Raw genomic sequence first — 25,466 nt, 5'->3', positions numbered from 1 at the left:
GCAGCCCAACTGCCATTATGTAAGCAGTGTGAAGTTATCTGGGTCTGCCTGTGTGCTACAAACGCTCTAGTGTATATGTCTATGTGTGTGTTTATGTGTGTGTGACAGTGAGTGAGTGTATATTTCGGTGTATGTGTCTGTGTGTTTGATTGTAAACAACTGTGCTCATGTGAGTTTGGGTACATTTGTGTGTGTGTGTGTGTGTGTGTCTGTGTGTGTGTGTGTGTGCGTGCATGTGTGTGTGGGTGTATGTGTATGTGTACTTGCTGAGTATAGCTTGCGAAAGTGCCCCAGCAGAGCTCTCGTTCGCCCGAATCTAAAAATACTGAGTCACCCTGACCCTCACCCTGACTCCCAGCCACTGCCCAAGACATCTAATAACTCATCTGCACTGATAGATCGGACATGACACTTTTATTTTGGTACGCGCCGGACCCCTGACTGAGCAAGAATACAAATGGAACCTTTGATTGCCCCTGCAGGAGGAATGCTGCATTTAAAAGGCCATCTCAGTGTCATAATATAATTAGCAACTTGGCTTTGATGACTTAAGAAAAAGTAGATGGTCACACTTGTTTTGGAGGGTAGACCTCAAAGCCTATGGGCATAAAGAGCTGTGAGTCTGCAAGTTCTTCATAAAGCACCAGCATTGCTCTATATCAGTCTGGTGTTGTTCCAGGGTAGGTACGGTTGGAGTAAACAAACTGTAAACAAACATTCCTGAATGCCGGTCATAACAAATAGATCACATTACATCAGGTCTTGTTTCCTGGGGCTTTCGCTATGATCTAATGGTGCACACAGCCACTGAGAGAGTACTGGACAAATCAAAGAAAGGTGTGGCGCGTTTACATTTCAGGCGAGGTCAACATTCAAAGACTGCTTCCTGTTCAGAAACGGAGAGCTAAAGAACGAGAGAGAACTGCTGTATGCTGACATTATAGTTTTCATAGAGAATTGTTTTGTTTCCTTGAAGATAGATCATGAATTAATATCACTTTCATGTGAGCCTATTTCCAGTGAGTCGCCATGCTTTGGAAATTGATGAGCTAAGAGACAGAGATGTCAATAAACAGGACGGTCGGACGTGATGTGAGGGTTATTGGTAAATCATTTGTCACGGGGATCACTCTCATCAGACCAGACTTTGCCTCCGCTCAGGAAGCATGCTGCCCTTTGAGCCACCCCGCTCAGCACAATAATGGTAGATAGGTTTTGGAGAAGGAGTGCCGAGTTCTTCGCCAGCCGGAGGTCCTCTTGGAGGAGGTCGCTGCACGGCGCTAAAGAGAGTGACACAGAGTGAGTAACACCCCGATAATCTTCTCAAGTGAATGGCTACCTGCTGCGCGCGCCCAAGGGGTCGGGGCCTCCCGTTTCATTAATATTTACATATACTGACTCGCAAGTGAGGCACCATTTGGAAAGCTGCGGAGTAATCACTCCTGTCAGAGGTTTTGCGGAAGGTATGCTTTATCAGAGAGAGAGAGAGAGAGAGAGAGAGAGAGAGAGAGAGAATGAAAAATAGAGTGAGAGCCTCAGAGTGATTTTACTTTTTTACCTTTTTGTTTTGTAGGAGAGGACATGTTCAATGTTCACTCACATGGGCACTAATGGATTTGTGTGTTGCTTTCAGGGCTTTTAGCATAAACATTAATTAGTCCTACTGCAACGTTGTGGCAACAACTGGATTATGGGAACAAACAGGCTTGTGTTCAGATGGGAGATTTAATGCACTCTTTGTGGAGTGAAATTGATACACACCAACAGCGACTCCTCGCTCGGGATTATGGCTCATCCAGGGTCACAGGAAGTAATAATAAGAATAAAAATTCCTTCCATGGCAATCAAGCAATGCCTAACTAGGACCATTGCGTATGTCCATGCACAATTTTGGCATTTATTGTTAGTCAGTCAAACACAGTCAACCAGTGTTTTTCTGTAATGCAATGTAGGTCTTGGTTTTGATTGTGTGAAATCACATGTATTCCCTGCATGAGTACCTGTGCTGTCAGTTGTTTTGGAGAAAGCTGTCTGCCAAATGAAGCAATAATCAATGGCTGCTGAGCCGCTCTGGAGACCTGCAAGTCATTTTCACAAGCAGAAAGCGGTTCATCGCTTGCAACCATAGACTGTATAAAATTATCGCTTGCAATGTGGATGACCATGGCCATAGTAGTCGTAGCAATTACTATATAAATGTGAAGGTTTTGTGAGTGCTGGACTGACTGACCTGCATGTTATTGTGTCTGCAGTGTGGAGGGAGATGTCCAGAGCGGTGAGCCCGGCTCGTCCCTGGACAGCGGCGCCAACTACAGCCAGGGTCCAGTGACCCGTAGCTCGTCCATCAGCCCGGACCAGTTCGACGGGGCCATCTACGGCCACCCGGTGCAGCCGGGTCCACAAAGGCCCCGACGGCCCAAACTGCAGCACTCGCAGTCCATCCTGCGCAAACAGGCCGAGGAGGAGGCCATCAAGCGCTCGCGCTCGCTCTCCGAGAGCTATGAGCTCTCCACCGACCTCCAGGACAAACAGGTGACTGGATGGGAACATGGCATGACATCTCATTTCACGTCATTCAGAGTCTAAGAAAACCTCTGTTATTATTTACCAAAGTGAGACAGTTAGTGTAACTGCACTGAAGAAAATAGACTCAGGGAATTATGATAAGAGTGGATTCTTTTCTCACAACTCTACTTCACTGAGTACAGACCTTAGAGACGTTTTTATGACATGAATTGAAAATGCTCATTTGATTTAAACAATATCTATGCTTGATTTACAAATACATAATTTCACTATAAAGGCTGAGATTTAGTAGGGCGGGGATCTGATGCAACAGACTGCTTAGTACTTACATCATGTACTGTGCACTGTAGCCTGTGGTTGTTCAACATTGCAGGTTATGTATTGTGCTATGGTGTGTGAGGTCACTGCGGAGGCTCTGGAAATGAACGCCTCATTTGAAATGGAATGTAAACACAGGGACTATGCCAAAGGGCTTTGGAGTGGTTCAAGAAGAATGAAACAACACAGATGTTTACTTTGTATGGTCACACTGTAGATAGCAGGAGACTTTTGCCTGGATCTCAATCCCGATCCTCATCTAGTGTTCATTTGCTTCATGTTATACATTAGAGTGCAGTGCAAGCTGGGTGTTGTGTTTTGTAAGTTAACAGGGAACATGACATTTTTTGTAAGCTGTGTGTTTTTGTAAGTTGAGTGAAATAATGTTGTATTCTGTCCGTTCCGCAGGTAGAGATGCTAGAACGCAAATATGGGGGACGGTTCATAACACGGCATGCTGCACGCACCATCCAAACGGCGTTCCGTCAGTATCAGATGAACAAAAACTTTGAGCGCCTGAGGAGTTCTATGTCTGAGAACCGCATGTCTCGGAGGATCGTGCTGTCCAATATGAGAATGCAGTTTTCCTTTGAAGGACCTGAGAAAGTCCACAGCTCCTACTTCGAGGGCAAGCAGGTATCGCTGACAGACGATGGCGGTCAGCTGGGAGCAATGGTGGAGGAGTGCAGCGAGCTGGAGGATTCTGGGAACATGGCGTCCCCGGCCGCTCAGAGTGACCTGACGGACGCCATCACCGAGCTGGAGGACGCCTTTTCCCGGCAGGTGAAATCACTGGCGGAGTCCATCGATGACGCGCTGAACTGTCGCAGTCTCCACGGCGACGAGGGCCCTTCGGAGCAGGCGATGGGTCGCCAGGAGGTGGAGCCGGAGATCGTGTACCAGATCAGGCCAGCGCACGCGCCCAATCGGCACAAGCTGGACGACATGATGGCCTCCTACAGCGACGTGACTCTCTTCATCGACGAGGAGGAGCTCTCGCCGCCCATCCAGCTCGCGCGCTCGTCCCTGGACCAGCCGTCCAGCACCGAGTCGGACCAGCGCGGCCAGTCCATCAGCTCTTCGCAGGAATACTGGCCGCTTGACCCCAAGGACGACAAGGACACGGACACGAGCTGCCGGAGCACGCCCTCGGTGGAGTGCCACGAGCAGCAGCCGCAACAGCGACTGCGGGTGGACCACCTGCCGCTGCTGACCATCGAACCACCCAGCGACAGCTCGGTGGAGCTCAGCGACCGGTCCGAGCGCAGCTCCGTCAAGCGACAGACGGTGTTCGAGCGCACGGTGGTCGGTCCGCCACAGGCCAGCCCCAAACACATCTCGCACGGACTACCTCCCCGCGTCCCCGTCCTGCAACGCGGCGACGATGACCACCCCATCCGACACCGGCACCGGCAGCTCGAGAGCCACCTGGCCATAAACGGCAACCGGCAGAGCAAGTCCGAGTCGGACTTCTCGGACGGCGACAACGACAGCATCAACAGCACGTCCAACTCCAACGACACCATCAACTGCAGCTCGGAGTCGTCGTCGCGTGACAGCCTCCGCGAGCAGACACTCAGCAAGCAGACGTACCACAAGGAGACGCGCAACAGCTGGGACTCGCCCGCCTTCAGCAACGACGTCATCCGCAAGCGCCACTACCGCATCGGACTCAACCTCTTCAACAAGTACGTAACACCTCTCTGGCCTGTGGTTTCAACACTGATATTATGAAGCAATTCAGGTCATTCAGTAATACGTGTATTGTAGACTTTTCTTTGTTAAATAGTCCATATTTATATGTTATGGATATGTTATGGAACAGAAAATTGTCACTCCACTTACTAATTACCTCTTTAAACCAGTTCATGATTACCTTACATATACTTATACTTATGTAAGTTTTATGTGATGTCTTTTTAGAATAAGGTCAAGTAATTATTGTGTTTGTTTGATAAAACAACTTTTGCCTATGAACAACCTCTCCAAATAACACTTTCTGAGAAAAGCACAGAATGGAAATATCATTGACAGAAATAGCACTGCCAGCTGTAATTTGATTCTGTCTCATCTGCCTATTTTAGTTCTTCACACCCTTGGCTGGTTTTTCGTTTTCCATGGACACACAATGAGTCTCTCGGACACTTTCAAGTGGTGTTTTGGTCCTGAAACTTTACTTGGGGAAACTGCTCTCCCACATTGTTTTTTAGCATCTGGCACACAGCTATTTTTATCCACAATGTTTTGTTTTTTTACGAGACCAAAAAACACCACGCAACTCTATGTTTATGTGGGACAGTGAGTTGAAGTAAGCTATCAGTCATACGTTTGTGGCCTAACTCAAGGTGACTTTGTGTTTCTTCCAGAAAGCCAGAGAAAGGTATTCAGTACCTGACGGAGAGGGGCTTCGTCCCGGACACCCCTGTGGGAGTGGCTCACTTCCTGCTTCAGAGGAAGGGTCTGAGTCGACAGATGATTGGCGAGTTTCTGGGTAATCGACAGAAGCAGTTCAACAGGGATGTGCTGGAGTGAGTACCCCTCATCATGATGACTTCTCAGAGAAACTATAAGCTTCCCTTAACCCTTTCACTAACACTTTACTTGATGGGTGAGTTCATAACACATTCATAGCAGCTGTCATAAACTGCACATAAAGCATTCATGACTGTTTCATGAGACATGAAGACAGAACGACGACAGCTTGTCAAAATAAAAGTCCAACATCGTATTTGTGTAACCTGGATACCATTAATTTAATCTCTCCAGCCTTTGTAAATATTTCATGAATATCTTATGAAGTCTACATCGAATGTCACTTTACTATACAAGTATACATTCAGCTGACCTGTATTTGTGTAACCTGGAACGGTTGGACATTCCCAGTAGCAAAAGATGAGAAATCATGTGCAAAGGTTACATCATAAAACAAATATTTTTTTATGAAACAAAAATTATTTGCTTGACCATGTTCTGTCTTTTTGGCACTGGAGTAGGCCTAGCCCATTGACTCAGATGTGACGTGATCAGGTAAAAGGTTTGAATCAAAAACGGCAATGCTGCTTTGCGACTTTGGACTTTTATTTTGACACGCTCTCGTTGTTCTGTCTCCCACATTCATGAAAGGTTTGGTATGAATGTTGAGTCATGTCTCATGAAACAGTCATGAATGCTTTATGTGCAGTTTATGACAGCTGCTATGAATGTGTTATGAACTCACCCGTCAAGTAAAGTGTTAACACACTTTTTCATTTATGTGTTCTGTGAATATACTTAAATGCCTTTGTGTGCGAGTTAATTGTGTAAACTTTGTCACCTTACAAAGCAAATCCATTATGTCTACGATAACAATGGAATTTCGACAATGTGGATTGCCTTAGCACCATTACATTTTACTCCTGTGCAAAAGGGAATGCTTAATTTCATATATCTGCAAATCACTTCCCATTAGCTAGTCTCCTAAGCTGTGCTCATTGTCATACAGTGTTTCACATCACCCCCAGGCACTGCGGATCTGTGCAAATAACACAATGTGTGGGTAATTAGGATTCTCTCAGACGGGGGATGCATTCTCTCTCTCTCTCTCTCTCTCTCTCTCTCTCTCTCTCTCTCTCTCTCCCTCCCCTACTTCTCTGTTGAGGTCTCTTTGGATTTAAGATCTGTGATTGCTTTTACTGCTCACAACTCCGGCCTTTAACAAGCCTCCCTGCAGATGGAGTCATTTACTATCATTTTGTGAGCAATTTGATTTGCATAGAACTAATCAAGGCTCTCCGCTCCTCTGCAAACCCTAGCAGCAGTTTAAATAGAAAATGGAAGCCTTGTCACCACAGGGGGAGATTAGGTTTTTGAGATGTGAAATTCTTCTTCTTCTTCTTCTTCTTCTTCTTCTTCTTCTTCTTCTTCTTCTTCTTCTTCTTCTTCTTCTTCTTCTTCTTCTTCTTCTTCTTCTTCTTCTTCTTCTTCTTCTTCTTCTTCTTCTCAAATGGTGTGACCCGAGGAGGCCTCCAGAGGCCAGGGAGGTGGAGGGAGAGAGACAGAGTGGTTAATGAATGAATGGGCCTCTGTGTTGCAGCTGCGTGGTGGACGAGATGGACTTCTCAGGGATGGAGCTGGACGAAGCCCTCAGGAAATTCCAGGCCCACATCCGGGTGCAGGGGGAAGCACAGAAGGTTGAGCGCATGATAGAAGCTTTCAGGTGAGGGCCGTGTGTGTGTGTGGGGAGTGTTTGTATGTATACTCAGAAGAGTTATCTCAGTGAAAAATGTGGAAAACTGTCTTCCTGCCAGTGTTTTGTGTTCCTGGACAGATTGTGGGTTCTACACACATGGGAAGATAATAAAGCTCTAACGACTCATCAGTGTTTTGCTGAATTGTTGGAATTCAGGGAAAAACTGAAGTTGTATAGAGAGTCATTTCTTAATAGAGTTTAGATGACACATGAATGTGATATGCGTGCAGTGATCAGTGTTTTGACTTCCTCTTTTTAATGTGTGTTTCCAGTCAGCGCTACTGCATATGTAACCCTGGGGTCGTGCGTCAGTTCCGAAATCCGGACACCATCTTCATCCTGGCATTTGCCATCATCCTCCTCAACACGGACATGTACAGTCCCAACGTAAAGCCAGAGAGGAAGATGAAGCTGGAGGACTTCATCAAGAACCTCCGAGGTGAGTGACATACTGAAGTGTCTCCATAGAGATGGAATACTTCAAAGCAGGCATTATTATGCATGGTAATGCTGAATTCCATCTCAGTCATACAGCAGGAAGTAATTAAGTAATTGGGACCTACATCATGCGTGTTTAATCAGTTCTGACAGTTATAAATATTAGGTGTGTTTTTTGAGTGATTTTCAACTATAAGCATCATCAGTTTCAGTCAAGTAGAAAGTCAGGAACACAGAAGAGGGTACTTGTTGCCACTCTAATTATCATATCTCTGGAATAATTTATCATTTAAACATATTGATCACTAGACAGGTATTCAACACTAAGGGCCCTATTTTAATGGTCTAAAACGGAAGTGTCTTCGCGCAAAACGCAATTCACTTTGTGGGCGGATCTCGGGCGCTGATGCTATTTTACCGGCGGGATATTTGACTGTTGCGCCCGAAGCAAATCTAAAATGGGGTTGTCTGAAGTAGCTACATTAATCATGGGTGTGGTTTGGGCGTAACGTGCAATAAACCAATCAGAGCGTCATCTCACATTCCCTTTAACAACAGGCACGCTTGTTCCATAGCTGATTGCTATTATGGTGGCGTATTTGCCAGGCGCAGCCAGGAGCGTTCACAGCGCTATAATCACTGTTCAGTTGGGAACAGTTAGCTATTGATTTTTCATCTTCACAAAATGTAATACAGAATTGTCACAAAGACATACTTTCCGATGTTTTGGGATCATTCTCACTGAATCACGAGGTTATGAATGCATGGTGATATATTTGCAATGTACAATGTAATCTAACATTACCTCTCTATAGACAATGCATATCTTCTGTCAGTTAATCTCTTCTCTCCCGTGCTGCCGCTGGGGCATTTGGGTTAAATGGCATCGGCATGCAGTTCAACATCACGTCTCCTTAAGTCCTCTAACATTTCCTAATTTATGTCATCAACACATCAGTGATTCGTGAAAATGTGTACGCTAGATTTATGCCTATTTTTTCACATGGACACCACACTGATTTCCCTCGAGTGGTAATATTTTTCTTTGAAATTATGTATGGTTTACAGAAATGGGAACTACATTGTATAGTCGAGGAGCTAAGTGTGCGTTGCGCAGCACAGGCGGCCAAGCATGTTTAAGTTGACCTAACTTTCAACTCTGCACAGTATCCCATTAACTGCGTGACAGTAGACTATTTACAATATTTTCTGTAAAGCAGAGTTTGTAAACACGTTATCATCAACTTAATTCACGCACAACATTTATTTGAGCAGGAGAGAGAATAACAATGAATGGATGCAGCAACTACAGAAATTGTACAGAAATTGTAACCATACTTGCTGATTTCTTGTACTATCTGTTGCTGGTTAACAGCACATGAAAAGCTGATTTAAGCTAATTCACTAACTCAAGACTTCAAGGCCATCATGGATATAAAACGTTTTTTGAAAATAACGAAAGGATGGAGGGAACATAGCAAAGCTTGGAGTTATTTCAGATGGGCTACAAGGTAGGCAAAATTATGGTGCTTAAAACCTTACACAACGGTAAATTGGAACAAAACTAAAAGTAACTTTAGCCTTTATAGGGCTGTAGCCTATAAAGTTGTCCAGATTAATAGGTCGTAATTAGGCGTTGTTGTAAAGATATTGCATGTAGATGTTGTACTATATAGGCTACTAAATATTTAGGTCACCAATGCACGAACAAAACCGGGAAATGGACAAATATGATCAAGGCTTTGAATGTTTCCGTCTGTGCACGGAGGTGTCTGTAGATTGGTGTGCAACGCATTCATTCATGCAGGCCTGTGGTCATGCATGCGCCCTTAAAATAGCATCTGCATTTTCGCCACAGACTTTAGACCAGGGAGTTCCTGGTCTGTGGCGGAATTGTTTTCTGAAACTGCAAAATATCAACAGTGAACGTTTGCGCCGGAACACGCCCCGTCTTTTCGCTGAACCGCCCCCGTGGGCGCAATCGAATTCCCTAATTTACAGGCATGTACCTGTGGAGGGAAAATTCCAATATGCGCTGACTGCAAAATAGGAAAGACAAACGCGCGAGTATACAAAGTCAATTGCGCCGGCACGGAAGATAGAGCCCTAAATCGCTGAGGCATTTCTTTATGCAGTGCTGTTTACACTGATGTTTATTGCACCACATAATAATTACTTGACGTTATATAACGGTTATATAATAACGGTTCTTTCTGAAGTCCTTGCACTTCAGCCAGTGAGTTTTGAACATTCCATTAAAGCATAGCTTTTAAAATTCCATGTTATATCTGTCCATATATTCTTTATGACATTTATTCTATAATGTTGTAAGCACACTGGCATGGCAGTACCAGCTGAAGGGCCAGACGTTAGTACTCTGGCAATCAGAGAAATGAGCACATACCTATTAACAAGTCCTCCAGGCCTCACTGGCATTAGAGAGTTTTGATTGAATGCCCACCAAAGCAGAATGGCAAATAGACTGTGCAGGCATTCAATGTATAATTTGTACCATTTAATCAGGGGAATTAAAATAACAGGGCAATTGATTTGCTTATTTGTGATGCAATGGTGTGTGAACAAGGAGTGCATAAAATATCTTCAGCAGCCTGCAATTTTGTCTGTATTTTTGTGTCTCCTGTTATTTGTGGGTGGTTGTGTGTATGTGTGTCCTTGTCTGTCAATGCGTATTTGTCTGTCTTTTTTGTGTGTGTGTGTGTGTGTGTGTGTGTGTGTGTGTGTGTGTGTGTGTGTGTGTGTTTCTGTGTATGTGTATGTGTATGTGTGTGTATAAACATACATGTGTGTTTTACCCTCTATGCATTGGTATGTGTGTATCATGTGTATGTGTCTCTCTGCGTGGGTATATGTCCCGTAATGGCCTGCTGTTGTAAATCTGCACTACAGGCGTTGATGATGGCGAGGACATCCCTCGGGAGACTCTGGTGGGGATTTACGAGCGCATCCGCAAGCGTGAGCTCAAGACCAGCGAGGATCATGTCTCTCAGGTGCAGAAGGTGGAGAAGCTCATCGTGGGCAAGAAGCCGGTGAGTTTACCGACGTCGAGTGACGCTGCATCCATCGCTGCCGCTTCAAGGACATTTTTATGAGTTCTCTACCCCCCATTACTCTCAACACTCATGGTCTCATCATCACGGTCACGACATTAATGACGGCTGCAAACCTAAATGCTCAGTTCACATCTTGGGAATGGGTGTGTATACCAATAGCAGGTGATCCTGGAGTGTGTTCAGCCCTGCGGTGTACTATGTAGTTGTTCGGGAGCGAGTCGAGATTGGTATTAGGATCATCCGCTAACCGCATGGATGGATCTTAGTATTGTCTAGGGCCCCCTGAAGCCATAAAACTATTAAACTAATTGCACATGGCTGGGAAAGGTGAAAATTACTGATAGAAGCATGTAACCCCATGTCCTAACATAATGACATTGTGTTGAAAAATGGCGCATTTCAGTGGATCTAGCTGTTCTTGACCAAAGAGTGGCAAGATCGGTGTCAAGGTCACCTGTGAAATGCATGGATGGATGTTTGGAAGGTCTGGGGATTATTTAGGCCACAACATGGGGCTCTTTGAAACAGTACACTTAACGGCGCATTGCTTATATCAGTAACTTTCACCTTTCCCTGCGAGGTTGTTTGCAGGAATATTAAATAGATTTCTACGAACTATCTTATACAAATATTGACTTAAACTTAGATAGATAGATAGATACAGTAGATAGATAGATAGATAGATAGATAGATAGATAGATAGATAGATATTTATTAGATAATTTAGGAAGGAATTGCAGAAGGCAAAGCCATTTCAGAGGCATCGCCATTTGAAATACTCAATGCTGTAAGCAGAAAAAAAGCTTAAGCCAGCAGACCACCCCACAGATCACACTCCAACATAAAGTGCTATGCAGTAAGTCATGTCTAAGACCTTCACGCAGCACGCCTCTAACATCTTCCTGCTCGTGGAGAAGGGGGATCTTGTCAGTAAGTCACTGTTCCGTGGTGATGAATGAGTCGACCCTGTCTCCCGCTGACTCATGCATTTCTCTTCTTCTTTTTCTCTTTCTCTGGACTCCCTCTGCAGTTGTCTGGGATTGAGGCCGTGGCATAAAGATGCTGCCTCATCTGTTCTGATGTACACTTTCTATATGCAAGGCAATAAAGGGCTAGCGCAGAAGCAGGACCTTTAATAAACTCTTTGTTCTCTGGTCACAGCATGTCAGGGATCTTTTTATTATTCAGCTACATAGCCCTGAGAAATGTATGGAAGTGAATGTGCACCATAGGATATTCATGGTATATTATGGCTGTGTAATAAACATGCATTTTATGTTGGTGAATGTGTGTTATGGTACTAGGGTGGTCCAGCTTAGCAAGCGCTACAGCTGGTTGTTTAAGTAAAGAATATGTTTCAAGTACACCTTGTTCTGTTTACCATATTACAGGGTTTCACATCTGTTGTAATTCATATAGTGTGCCCTTTCTTTCCCTATAAACTGGGGCTTTTACTGATGTCATAGTTCAGAGGTCAAAGGTTAGCTGTGGCAGCTCAGGCGTCAGTGTGGATCTGTAAACCTCTCTGTGACCTGCTCCCTCTGAGGCCTATCTTTTTTTATAACTCATCATTGTTTCTCTCTCACACAGATTGGATCTCTTCACCATGGACTGGGCTGTGTAAGTTAAAGATCACCATATCTCTCATAATACAGTTATGTCATATTTTCCACCCAGATAGGCAAGTCATACATATGAAGGAGTAAAACAACTAATTCCTGACATTCCCCAGCCTGCCTACTGAAAATGGAACTGGTTAAGATTTGTTAATGTAACTAAAGCATTATTAGCATCAGTGAATAAATCCCATTTGCAAATGCCGTTAGAGCAACATTTGTTTAAGTAATTAATTCAATAATGTGAGTTAAGACTGTAGTATATCATTTACTTTTTAAAGTATATAAGCCATATCTTTCATCCAAACGTCAAATATTCAGCCCTTTGTGTATTAAAGACTTCTTGTTGTTCTTCTACTAGTTAATGCATTAGATAATGCTTGTTGAGATGTTCTAAATGGAACATATTAGAGCAGAATTTTGATGATGTGAGAAGGAGAGGGGCTCTTGGGACTCTTGTTTATGGTCAGCAGAAACAAATTCCAGACTTGTTTGCAGAGTGTGAGCTCACCAAAGCACAGGGAGAAGTGTTCAGATATTTGACATTTTCAGGCCAGCATTAAGACATAATTACAAGAGTCTGGACCACACAAAGTCTGCAGATGCCTAGCGGTGTTGTGGACACAAATAGCATTACTCAGTGGTCTTTTCTAACAGCCATTTAAGTCCACAATAAAGTTGTCTGTCTACTGTCCATTGCCTGGAGCGCTTCAAACTCAGGATTAAGTGATGAATCTTTCAAGGGAATAATTCAATTTATGAGATCAGTTAAGCATGCACACACTTCTCTGAAGTACGGAGACCGCATCCAAACTCTTCAAATGAATTCATTATTATTTAATGCAGTGAAACAGCCAACAGGAGACTTCTGCTGCTGACCATGAAAAGTCATTATCTAGCATCTTATTAAGTATTGCCACAGGCGTTCTCTGAGTTTATTATGTAGCAAGTTAAGAAGTGGAAAAGCTCGTTTTCAGCAAAACATAAAATAATATTTTGGTCGAAAGGATTCCAACCCATTTCTAATGCGTATGTAGATAGTGCCCTGTGACAGTTATTTTCATGTCTTCACTCTTATTTATCTATGGCAATACCACAGAACTAATGGATTTTGTATGATTAAATAAGCACATAGTAATAAAATGAATATCTGTGACGTTACTGTGCCATAAATGACTTTGGGCTCTATTTTGACAATCAGAAACGCAGCGCAAAGCCCGATGCAAAGCTTATTCTTATCTTACACCCAGTCAGTGGCGGATTTTGCACCATGCGCTTCACTTTTTAAGCCTTGTGCCCAGGGGTGTGGCAGAAGGTGTGGTCTGGTGCATGATCCAAAAATCGCTGTCTTACACCCTCTTTAATTAATCTTTAATTATTACGCCTCTGACCAAGAAAAACCTGGTCGAAAGGCACATGTAAAGCTGAAGACGCACTGTCACGAGATGTAAGCAGCTCTCATTCGAACATTATTGCGGTAAGGGGTGCTGTAGTGAAATATAGTATATAGTATAATAGTGAAAGTAAATAACTGTGTAGAATTTTTTTGCCTATGAGACCACGGTGATGATAGTTTCACTTTGCCTTTGAGTTCAAATAATAAGCGAGTGCAGAATGCATGTAGTCACAAACGGGTTGCAGTAAAGCAGGGTTTATGGGAATCCCTGTGTTCTATACACGGTCTCGCATGCAAGCAGATTCCTTCAAATGCGCCACTGACTGGCAAAATACCGATGCGCTGCTTACTGTTAAAGGGAATGACAGATGTCACTCTCATTGGTTGAAAGGCTGTAACGCCCAAAACACACCCATGACTGATTAAGAAACAGAAGAACACCTTTTTGAACAATGCGCATGATGTGTGATACTGTAACAAAACCACCCCAAATGTGAACTGGACACACCCCTAAATGTATTTAAGCTTTTTGCCACTGACCATGCGTTTTAGATTGTCAAAATAGGGCCCTTTATGCATAAGTGTTAAATCAATAAATATAAATTTAGTCTGATATCAGAAGAATTACTTCCAGAAGTCCAACATCAGCAGATATCATGTAATGATACAGACATGTAAAAGTGTGAACTACACTGTGTGTGTGTGTGTGTGTGTGTGTGTGTGTGTGTGTGTGTGTGTGTGTGTGTGTGTGTGTGTGTGTGTGTGTGTGTGTGTGTGTGTGTGTGTGTGTGTGTGTGTGTGTGTGTTTGTGTGTGTGTGTGTGTGTCTGTCGGTTGTCGTGTGCTCCAGGTGCTGTCCCTGCCCCACCGCAGACTGGTGTGTTACTGCAGGCTGTTTGAAGTGCCAGACCCCAACAAGCCACAGAAACTAGGCCTACACCAGCGGGAGATCTTCCTGTTCAACGACCTCCTGGTGGTGAGTACCACTTCACTTCCTTTACTCTCATCTTCTTTCTTCTCCTCCACTCTACTTTTTGCCCTTCTCTCTTCTCCACTCCTCTCCTCCCTTATCCTCTCCTCTCTTCTTTCCTCTCCACTCTGCTCACCTCTCCCTTCCTTTACTCTCATCTCCTCTCTTTACCCCACCTCTCCTCTCTTCCCCTCTGCTCTGCTCTCTTCTCTTCTCCTATCTTCTCTCTCCTCCTTTCCTGCCCTCTTCCCCAACCCCCGTGTTTCAAAGCGCCCATAGGCCAAGAGGAATGAAAGACCCAAACAAAGCACTTTAGAGATGTTGAATGTTCACAACAATGTTGGCAACTTACGGTTCTGTGGCTTTTGCTATGCTAACTCCTACATCCTGTTTACATTCAGCTCTTACCTTGTAGGATATAAACCTTCTAGCCATTTGAATTTGTATTTGAATGCTTCTCTCAGAGTGATGTGTGTTATATTGGGTCCTCCATAGGTGACGAAGATCTTCCAGAAGAAAAAAAACTCTGTAACGTACAGCTTCAGGCAGTCCTTCTCTTTGTATGGGATGCAAGTCACTCTCTTTGAAAATCAGCGTAAGTGCCTCAGTAGAGTACCATTATTGAACCAAAGTGCAAGCCGGAAAAAAATACACCCACAATTAATTCTAGACTATGGAACTCTCCAGTTCAAATTAGATGACACACCATGTACCAAATAACACCTAGTTTATACAGTAGGGGCTAGTTTTTAGGACATGGATTAAGCCTAGTCCCAGACTAAAATATAACTTCAATGATGATCTCCACTGAAAAAAGCTTTTAGTGAAGGACTAATTCAAGCTGTAAACTAAAGAATCCCCTTTGGCTCTCGTTGCTTTTATATTTGAAACTGTTTGACCACACTGATGTTGTGTTTGCATTATGGCAGATTACCCAAATGGAATCCGGCTCACGTCGGCCATCCCAGGTGCTGACATCAAAGTCCTCATCAACTTCAACGCTCCAAATCCTCAGGACCGCAAGAAGTTCACAGACGACCTTCGTGAGTCCATTGCTGAGGTGCAGGAGATGGAAAAATACAGGATAGAGTGTAAGCACTCATTTTTTTCTCTCTAATCAACACCCCCCACCCCAGCCATCTTACTTTGCTCATGTAAACTCTGCAAATGAGACAGGCATGGCTCACAGGGTTTACGCTGCTCGGCAAAGCCTAGTGATGAGGGAGTTCAAAAGATCAGAGCTTGAAGCAAAATGGTGGACCATCTGCCTGAGATGATCCAGTCAGATCAAACGGCAGTTGGAGTTAGGGGGAACAGTTGGGAAACATCAAACAGGGACACTTGCTTGACTTTTAGCGGTTTGAAAGCTTTTTGGAGAGAAATTTAATTAATTTTGCTTTAATCTACAGGTAATCTACTGTTGATAAATGACTTGAAGTCCTCATTTGAGAAAGTTTTTGAGTAGGTCGCTTCACAGGAAATGCATACATTCATGTCATTAGTACTGAGGTTAGATTCAGCCATGTCCTTTTTCTAAATTTGTTGTTTTCTGTGTGCGTGTTTCTATGTGTATGCGTTATGTATGAATGGGTGCGTTCGTATTTGTGTGTGTTTGTTTGTGTATATATGTGTGTGTGTGTGTGTGTGTGTGTGTGTGTGTGTGTGTATGTGTGTGTGTCCATCCGTCCCTGTGTATGTGTATGGGCATGTGTGTGTGTGTGTGTGTGTGTGTGTGTGTGTGTGTGTGTGTGTGTGTGTGTGTGTGGTGGCGGCGCAACAGCGGAGCTGGAGAAGCAAAAGGGAGTGGTGCGGCCCAGCATGTCCCAGAGCATGTCGGGCCTGAAGAAGGAGGCAGGCAACGGCAGCATGAGCCGTGCCAGCCTGGACGACACCTACGCCATGGGCGAGGGGCTCAAGAGGAGCGCGCTCAGTAGCTCACTACGAGACCTCTCCGAAGCAGGTGAGGGCAGAGGTCATGGTGGATGACACAGCACAGCAAATGAGCTCCCCTCAACACCTCTAGTCTGTCCACAGACGCACAGTACTATCCCTATGGGGCTGCAATTTAAAAGAAAAAAAGCCTAAATGTAGTTCAGCAGTATACAGTACTTCTCCTAATCTTATTTTAGGCCCTAAACAAAAACAGTCAGAGTTAGGGGAGATGTTTTAGAATCAAAGTGTGGTTTGTAAGTTGTATCAAAGCCTAGCAGTAGAATTACCTGAAATACTGAAGCATTATAAATGTCTGGAATCCTTCTAAGATTGCTTTTGACCAGCAGTGGAGATCACAGGATAGTTAGGAAATGTATGTCATACAACAACAGTACACCAATCTAGAAAAGTGCTTAATTAAGATCACTGTGAGACCAGTAAGAGGGACAATTTTGTTAAACACAATTAACAACAGTGCCAGTAACATCACACTGTGTCGGATGAGTATAATATTGATGATTAATTTGTGCCATCTCTCCAATTACAGTGTTATAAATCTCGCCACAAACTTCCCAGGTGACAGCTGACTGGGTCTTGTCTGGCCCAGATTTGGCTTAGACATGCTGGATCAATCCAACCAGGGTCAGATTTGGGGAGTATTGCGAGTATGTGGTTTAGTGACCAACCTGGGTAAGCTAAGTGGTAAACCCTCTAAAGAAGGAGCTCTGTTGCTTTGTTTTGCTATAGGACAATTAAAGGTACTGTAAGCGATTCTGTAAGTGATTCGTAACCCGTAACACATTTTGTGCAGATAGCAGTTCATTCTGTGAGTTCACTGTGAAAAAAATGTCTTTGTAAACAGCCCTGGCTCAGTGAAGTGGAAACAAACAAATTGGAGCAAGCCTGTCCCCCACACCATAACAAAACTGTTCCAGCCAATCACCGACGGGCGGACGAGAGTTTGAGGGAGGGGAAGGGTGAACTTGCTCTCTGGTGTTTTGTTTGGTGTTTGATTCAAATATCAACAAACATGACGTCAACCGGAATATCTTACCGCACCATTAAATCATCTGGCTTCTTTCTCAGAGTTAACTTACCCAGATTTGTCACTAAGCCACATACTTGGAAGACCCCTCTGGGCTGGATCTGATCTCCAGTCAGCTGTCCTCTGGTCTCCTCAGCTCTGTATAACTGTGATATTTGTGTGGTTTCACTCTCATTCATCATCCCCTCTCCTCCTCCTCCTCATCTTCTTCTTCTTCCTCTTTCTCTTCCTCCTCCACACAATCCATCATATTTCTGTTCAATCCCTAGGTTCGGAATCATGTTTCAGTTCAGTAGCAAATCATTGAACTTTTCAATCTCACTCAACCCAACTGAGCTTAATTGTGATCTTACTGATGTCACTTGAAGTAAATGTCCCTCTGGCTGCACGTAGTCTAGTTAGATACAAATCAATATATCTCTTGCATTTTGTAATGTTAAACTAATATATCAACGCTATCACAGCTCAATTAAATTCACAGCCAAGCGCAAGTTATGTTTGTATTTTTGTTTGATCCTAGGGTTTGATCTAGCCCCATTTAAATAGTTTTTCACCACAACATGCCATCATCATGACCTAAAACAAGTGTAGTATATTTTAGTATTTATATTCAGTAAGTGTGTATTGTGTCAATGAACATATTAATTCAGTTTTACTGATAAACTCATAAGCTTGGCTTATTTACTGATACTCACAAGATTGGCAGATTTTGAACCTTGAAAAGTACACTGAATGACAAATCTCTTCAAGTGACTCCTCAGATCCCCACTAAGCTGATCCATCAGTTGGCCCATTCAAGATAATGGAATGAAATCCATTTAGGGGTCCAAATCAGATCAGTTCAGCCAGACACCATTCAAAGATTTTATTTTCTGTTCTTTTACTTTTCAGTCGATTTTAACTTCATGAGCTACTAATCGTATTAGTTTGGGTTTTTTGTTTTTACTTTGTTTGTTTTACGTTTTGTTTTTGTTGTTGTTTTTTTTTTCAAGCAAAGTATTGTGATCATTGTTTCCCCTCCACCAATCTTCCCCTATGGTAGATTTTGTTTCATTTTCTTTAGGTTACCCGCAGACATTGTACTCACTCGAACCAGGACGTGGCATGATTTGTTAGTCAGTGTTTCCTCATTGGCTGCTGGCACGGTGCGGCACAGTCTGTGTGTAGGGCTGCCCATCCTCCACTTCCCATTGGCTTGGAGTGTATCCGTATAAAATTCCATCATTGCTATCTCCGGGTCCAAAGTTTCTGTGTGTGTCCTGTCTCACAACGACACACACACACACACATTCACACACATCCCATATGATTGGAAGACACACTGCAGCCACTTCAGCCAGAGAGAACGTACAACCTTTGTAACAGTATATTACACACAGATCCTAAACCATGTGTGAAACATTTACCCAACTATGTTTTTTGGTCAGTCAGCATTTTCTTGACAGCATTCAGCTTGTGTACTTAGCAAAGTTATCTCATATATATTTTATTTTGAGGTCTTTTCTTTTGTGTTAAACATTTCCATTCCAAAGGCAACAGTTTGTTCAGTATTTTGGCTCAACATTTGGTTCCTTTTGTGCATAGAAACCAAACCCAGCTGGAGGAAGTGAAACATGACATGCTAAATTGAGAGCAGGAAGACAAGACCATCATAAAACAGCTTCAACATTCTAAACATGCTATCAGTATATCAGAATATTTTCAAATTATGGCTCAACACTCCTGAGACTACTTGGTCATACACAATCATGTATTTTTAGGTGATAGTTATTATTTGACACACAGAAACGATCCCAGCCACCCTTCAAGTAATGCCTGCCAGTTTCCCTACACCTCCGCCCCCTCTTCCCAAACACTTTTACCACCTTTATGCCCACCTCAGTTTCAACGTCCAGTTCAGCTTGCTGTGTGTTCACGGTGCCCCTTTAGCACCCCCTAGTGGCCAGGGATGTAGGCACCTGTGTGTGGCCGTCAGCTGTGCTGTCCATCTCTAATCTATTGGTATTGCATGTCCCGGGCAGGCAAGCGTGGCCGGCGCAGCAGTGCAGGATCACTAGACAGCAATATGGAAGTAAGTAGGAAGCAGTGGATGTCTTAGCAACTCTCTCTGTGATGATGTGCACTGTTTTTCAAACAAACAAAAAAAAAACTACAAAGAAACAGAGTATTATTATTTTGATTTGTTTTTGTTCGTTCTTGCACTCTTCCCTGCTTCATAGTCGACCAGATCATTCTTTTTTTATTTAATTTGTTGATTTGTTTATTTTGTATTTGTTTGGTTTTGAGCAAAACGTTGATGCCTAACCTGCCTGTCTCGGTTACGTGCATGCTAGGCTGCTTGCCTTTGAAGCTGGGCTTGCCTGCAGAGTGAGGGATGCTCACTGACGTCATGAGGCCCACTCACCTGTCCTCGTTTACATGCGCATGACTACTACTAACCCCCTCCCTCCCTCCCTCCCACACAAACACACACACACACACACACACACACACATACACGCAGACCCATGATGTGTGTCAGTTGTCTGGTGCTCACCCTGCTCACTTGCTGTGATACACTCACTCATGTGTTCTGTGATCGTTTAACCTCCCTGCTCCTCCTCCCTCCTCTTCCTCCTATTTCTCCCCTCACCTGAGTTTCCTATGGCTATGCACACACACCAAAACACAACATGATTAATTAGTGATCCACAGAGTGTAATTTCGCCCCTCTGATGTTGCATGGTTTTCCACTGAGAAGACCGAGGTTTGACCCTTGGGGTGGACATCAGGGTGGGGTGTGATCTTGGGGTGAATGTAGCTGAGGCCTTTTTCTACGGACTTTGATATGGATTTCATTAGATTTTTCATTCATAGGTTTCATACATCATATTCCATCCGTTTTGTCAGGTGGACAGTCTGTGAATTCATCATTTCATTTCACCTCAAAAAGAAGCAATCATCCCAATCCCAATTGTCCCTTGATTTTAAGCTCAATCCAGTGTTCTGTCTAAACCAAAAAAAATTCCAACGTACTGTAGCTACTTGCACCTATAAACGCAAAAGGCATGTACCAAAAGGATGTAACATATAGGTTTAAAAAGTGTGCATACCAGAAAATCTAAAGCATAACAATCTCCTGCCAAGTTGAATGCTGAGCTGAAATTGTGAGTTTTTGCCCGTTAAAGCCTGCATGACGGTTCTCTGCTCGGAGCTCTGATGAGCTCTCTGCATGTAAAGGTTTCCCTCTTCTGAGATTAATTTACTGCCAGCTCTCCAGCTCTGAGACCACACACACACTCACACACTCACACACACGCACACTCTGTCAGCCTTCATCTTTTACTTTCTGACAGTCCTTAATGAAGCCATCTTCCATTTTATGAGATCTCACATTAGCTTTAGACATTGAAAAGAAAACATGGCGTAGAGAAAACAGTATACACACACACACACATACACACACACACACACACACACACATACACACAAACATCAGATCGATATAAGAAAGTCATCTGCATACAGGAAATAAAAGGACCTGATGATGTTTCAGCACATACACCCTGCTTCATGCCACTTCCTCTCAGGGTCTGAATTAGCTAGTATTAGCTAGTGCTAACATGTCACCAACCTGTACACCTAGAAATCTTACACCTTATATGTAGGTCTATGAGTCCTTTTACTTCCTGTATACCATGTACATCTTACATATTGACAAACATATTTATTGCAAATATTGAGATTTCTTCATATGTCTTTGCCATTACTTGTGCAGTGGATTTTTTTTTTTTCATTTACTATTTCATCAGCGGTCACATTAATTGATTAAGAGTGCATTGATCAATTGGTTATGTTCCTTTTTGCATGCACTGCAACCTTTTATCCCTTTCTGCAAGTGTTACTGTTGACCTCTTCCCTCAGAGGCAATGGTTCCAGTCGCTAGGCTGAGGCCAGCTGCCTCTGGAGGGGTCTTAACGGATGGCACTGACGGGTCTGTCATCGTCCCTCTTTCTTCCCGCAGGGGTCCACCATTAGCAGCCCACACATCCGCCGGAGAGTCACCACCCACGAGTGCTCCTCCCGCGGCCACCCGCCCGTCCCCAACTCCTCCTCCCTTCTGGGGTCCCTCTTCGGCAGTCGGCGGGGCAAGTCCTCCTCCTCTTCCTCCTCGCAGGGCCACCCTCCCCCGCCGCCCTCGTCCCACCCGACCCTGATCGTCCACACGCCCCACCCGGCCAACCTGCACCACACGGCGCATGCGGAGGGGCACGGCACGCACCACCACCAACACCACCAACATTACAGCCACAGGGGGGAGCAGAACCCTCCGCCCTACCACCACCACCACCACTACCACCCCCCTTCGTCCTCTTCACACAGCCGGCGGGAGGCCCCACCGTCCTCATCGTCACACTCACACCTCTTCCATCAGCAGTCCTCTCACGCCTCGCACTCCTCCTCCTCCTCCCACGCTCCTCCCTCGCAGTACCCGGGCTACGGCTCGCACGCGCACACACACACACACACACACGCGCACTCACACGCGCACGGTCACTCGGGCCATGGGCAGCACACGTCGCACATGTCGCACTCCTCGCATTCCCAGCACGCGCCGCCCTCGTCCTCGTCATCGCACCACCACCACCATCACCTCCACGACCAGCAGGGGGCACCTGCGGGCCCAGGGCCCAGCAACTCCAAAACCAAACACAGCGGCATCAGCACTGTGGTCTGACAGCCTGGTGCTGGAGCCGAGAATGGCGCGTTGAGTGTCGTGTGTCAGACGTCAGATGGACATGTCAGACAGACAGACAGACAGTGAGTGACCGGGCCGCTGTGAGCTGCAGCTGTGGTGCAGTTGCTCCTCCTGTTCAGCAGGGGGAGCTCTTACCAGCTGCATAATGTGCAGGTTTCCCAAAAAAGCAAAAACAAAGAAAGACTCCTACTACTACTCCAACTCTTACCTGACTGGCCTCATTTCTCCAAAAGGATGCTCCCTTAGCTGGCTCTTATGTTATCATTGTTGGATTTCTTCAGTTGTGTTCTCTTGTCCCCTGTCTCAGCAGTGTGCATTACTCAGCCCCTCCTTCAACCAAAACTAACATCTGCTCCCCCAGCAACATTGCTTTTTCACATTTCCATTTTACCAGTACTCATTCATCTTCCCTTCAGTCCACCAGGGCGGAGGACGGGTGGGAAAGGCGTGTGTAAAGGTGGCGACCGTGTTTCACAGTTGGCCTATGGAACATGGTCGTCAGATGCTTCTAACTCTCACCTGTTTCTGGAAGCGGCTTTTCGTTTATTTTATTTTTATTTAAAGTGCTTTTTGTATGTTACTCACTATAGGAATTTAATGTATTGCAAGAGAAAGCGATGTTTTCATTTCACAGTGGCTAGACAAAAAAAAAAAAGATTAACATCAGTGTAGTCAGTCACAAAAGTAGTTGTTCTAGTGCTGTATTTACTGTGGATGACAGCTTTTCATGTTGTCTCTTAGCAATCATAAATAAATGTGCCAACTATTAATGCATTATCTATTTAGTCAAGATTGCTTTGTGTACAGTATATTGTGCGTAAAGTATTTTGTAGTATACTTGCAGTTGCAACCATTGTTATAATTGTAACTGTAAAAAGGCTGAGTTTCCTCAGAGTAATGTCAAATCTATATGGTCACGGGTGTATTTGGACATATATGTGAGACTCATATCAGTAGGAGAAGCAAGAGTTGAGCTTTTCCTTGAACCGAAATGGGAGTTCAGCATACTGTACAGTGGCAGCATTGTGTTTGTTGAAGATCTTAAGCAAATAAGCCTCAGAGCAGATTGGCAATAGATTGGCAATACCTCCGGCTGCTAATGGCACTAACACGTACTACAAATGGTGTAAAATACTACATAATAATTTAGTATGGATGCTGAAGGATGAAGGAAAACATTCAGGGTAGTGAATCAGAGAATACAGGAACTGGAGTTCTGTGAATCTCAGTGTTCTTCTCCACTTAGCCTTGGCCTGGTTTCTGAAAGACATTGTATGATTGCTACGCTATGTGCTACCATGCGTTTACAGAACATGGGCCCTGGCGATAACTTTCCAGTACCTACATTCTTGATTTATACATATATATTTTCCTTTTCTGCTTTGTTTTGTATTTCAGTTATTAATGATAAGAGACAAATATTTTTTATTTAATATTAAATATTTTGGGTAAATATTTAATAATAAATATGAATATGTCTTATTTTTCCTACCATGCACAAAATTCTTACTGGGCCAGTGACTGAAATTAGTTCTTAGTTCTTTTCTATGAATTATTATTAATTGTTATCAGCTCATGTGCAATATGTTTATTTAGATTTCATGTTGGAACTCTCTGAACAAGCTATCATTGAAAGTGTTCCTCCATTTTATTTTGTCAATGTTTCGTTTCATTTTGTGTTTTCTTCATAGCTCTCTCTGTGGCTTAACAGACAAGTCATTTCTGAGAGTCTTTCTCTTCTGGAATTCAACAGAATGTCAAATAAGTGATAAGTGCATGTTGTTTGTTATTGATGTGAGGCCATTGTTGGTGTTTTTATTTATTTTTGCTAAAATAAATCAGTGTTACCATTGCAACTAAGTGCAATCATCTTAAAAAATGAAGTCTGGCACTTTTCCTCATAGTGTTGAACCATATAGGATTATCATTAGTTGCCCTACAAGACATTCAGATGAATGATCAAGCAGCGTTTCCATTTGCATACAGTACAGTTCAAGTAAGGGTGGAATTTTATTGCACTCAATAAAAGCACACAATATCTTTATTTCTCTTATGTGAACAACAGAGTCCATATAGGGATGAGGAAGCAGAACTCAATGAATGATTATTCAAAAGAATACATCAACAATAAACAACTCACAGGGATAGGCGGTATACAAGGAACAGTTCATGTTTGGTCAGGGTGTGTTGGTTCCTTCACAAAGCTCTCAGAAGTGTTTAATCTTAACATTCTTGTCTTCACAAACCATGGATCTTAAGTCCATATCAACTAAATATCACAACAACAGGAAGTAGTAGACGGTATGGAAGTTTTTCTCTCTTTGGGAAATTATCAATTGAATGTCTTTTTTTAATAAATTCTGAATTATTTTCTATGATCATAAATGGTGATGATGTACAAAACAGAAGGAAAGTCATGTAAGTCTACTTTGATGTATTGTTGTTCCAACTAATGCCAGTGGCCATGTTGCCCCAACAAAGCACTGCATGTAACCAATGCATCCTGTTCTTGATTCACTGTGAGCAGACTAACTCTGCCTGTTAAAGACCTTTTCTCCCTTCTCCTTTTTTTCTTTATTTCTTTTTTTTTACTCTCCAAGTTGTGACCTGCGGTTCCATTTTGAAATTATGTGTTATTGAAGATCGGCATGCAGTTCACATAGCTACATATCCATAGTGTAAAAAAGGCCCTCGGTTCAAGCCCCACTTCAGGATGCGAGTTGAAGGGCCTTTTTGTGTAAATAATTGAACAGAGAAGCAAGATATATCTTATATGGATCTGGGGGAATGCAGGGGGGTACAACTGTATGGATCAGGGGACCAGGTGGGAAAAGTCTGCTTGTAAATAGTATGTATATAGATATACAGTAAATATATATAAATATATCAACAAGCATTACATAATGTACACAGTCATATCTAAGAGTGTATTCCTGTCTTCTCTGAAGAGGGAGAGACAAAAATCTAACCTGTCTCTGCTTCCATCTGTGTTGGACGATATTGCAGTAGGCCTATGCCGTCTCGGGAAAGCGGACTGTTTCTAGGGATCACTGCCTCGCTCATGTTCACCCACAAGCTGCTACTGTTCTCGCTCGGAAAAAATACACCATCTTCACCATACAGGACGGGAGGAGGAAAAAAAGAGTGCTGTCATTGTAATATGCATTCTGTTTGTAAGTGGTTAAAGAA

At 43.6% G+C, this 25,466-nt stretch overlaps 1 protein-coding gene across 6 annotated transcripts in view; it reads left to right on the top strand.

Moving 5' to 3' along the window:
• The window catches only part of LOC143114889 (IQ motif and SEC7 domain-containing protein 1-like), a 58,392-nt gene extending 34,259 nt beyond the window's left edge, over positions 1-24,133 (top strand). For 3 of the 6 annotated variants that reach the window (XM_076276725.1, XM_076276723.1, XM_076276726.1), the window contains exons 2-14: positions 2,253-2,532; positions 3,253-4,532; positions 5,211-5,372; positions 6,917-7,039; positions 7,345-7,511; positions 10,418-10,557; positions 12,172-12,201; positions 14,443-14,568; positions 15,058-15,157; positions 15,492-15,653; positions 16,343-16,522; positions 19,561-19,610; positions 21,543-24,133. In XM_076276725.1, coding sequence (XP_076132840.1) covers positions 2,253-2,532; positions 3,253-4,532; positions 5,211-5,372; positions 6,917-7,039; positions 7,345-7,511; positions 10,418-10,557; positions 12,172-12,201; positions 14,443-14,568; positions 15,058-15,157; positions 15,492-15,653; positions 16,343-16,522; positions 19,561-19,610; positions 21,543-22,256 — 3,514 coding nt within the window. In that variant the 3' untranslated portion in view covers positions 22,257-24,133. Of the gene's footprint in view, positions 1-485; positions 1,300-2,252; positions 2,533-3,252; positions 4,533-5,210; positions 5,373-6,916; positions 7,040-7,344; positions 7,512-10,417; positions 10,558-12,171; positions 12,202-14,442; positions 14,569-15,057; positions 15,158-15,491; positions 15,654-16,342; positions 16,523-17,041; positions 19,432-19,560; positions 19,611-21,542 lie in introns of those variants that run through there. The other 3 variants (XM_076276724.1, XM_076276727.1, XM_076276728.1) reach the window with 3 other exon arrangements.
• The last annotated feature ends 1,333 nt before the right edge of the window (positions 24,134-25,466 follow it).

Source organism: Alosa pseudoharengus, unplaced genomic scaffold (assembly GCF_046254945.1).
Source record: "Alosa pseudoharengus isolate Yale_2024_CS ecotype anadromous, Long Island Sound unplaced genomic scaffold, YU_APseudo_1.1 YU_APseudo_1.1_scf_9, whole genome shotgun sequence".
NCBI classification, from domain to species: Eukaryota; Metazoa; Chordata; class Actinopteri; order Clupeiformes; family Clupeidae; genus Alosa; species Alosa pseudoharengus.
The sequence above is the reverse complement of the archived record's forward strand: the minus strand, read 5'-3'. Positions and strand labels throughout refer to the sequence as shown.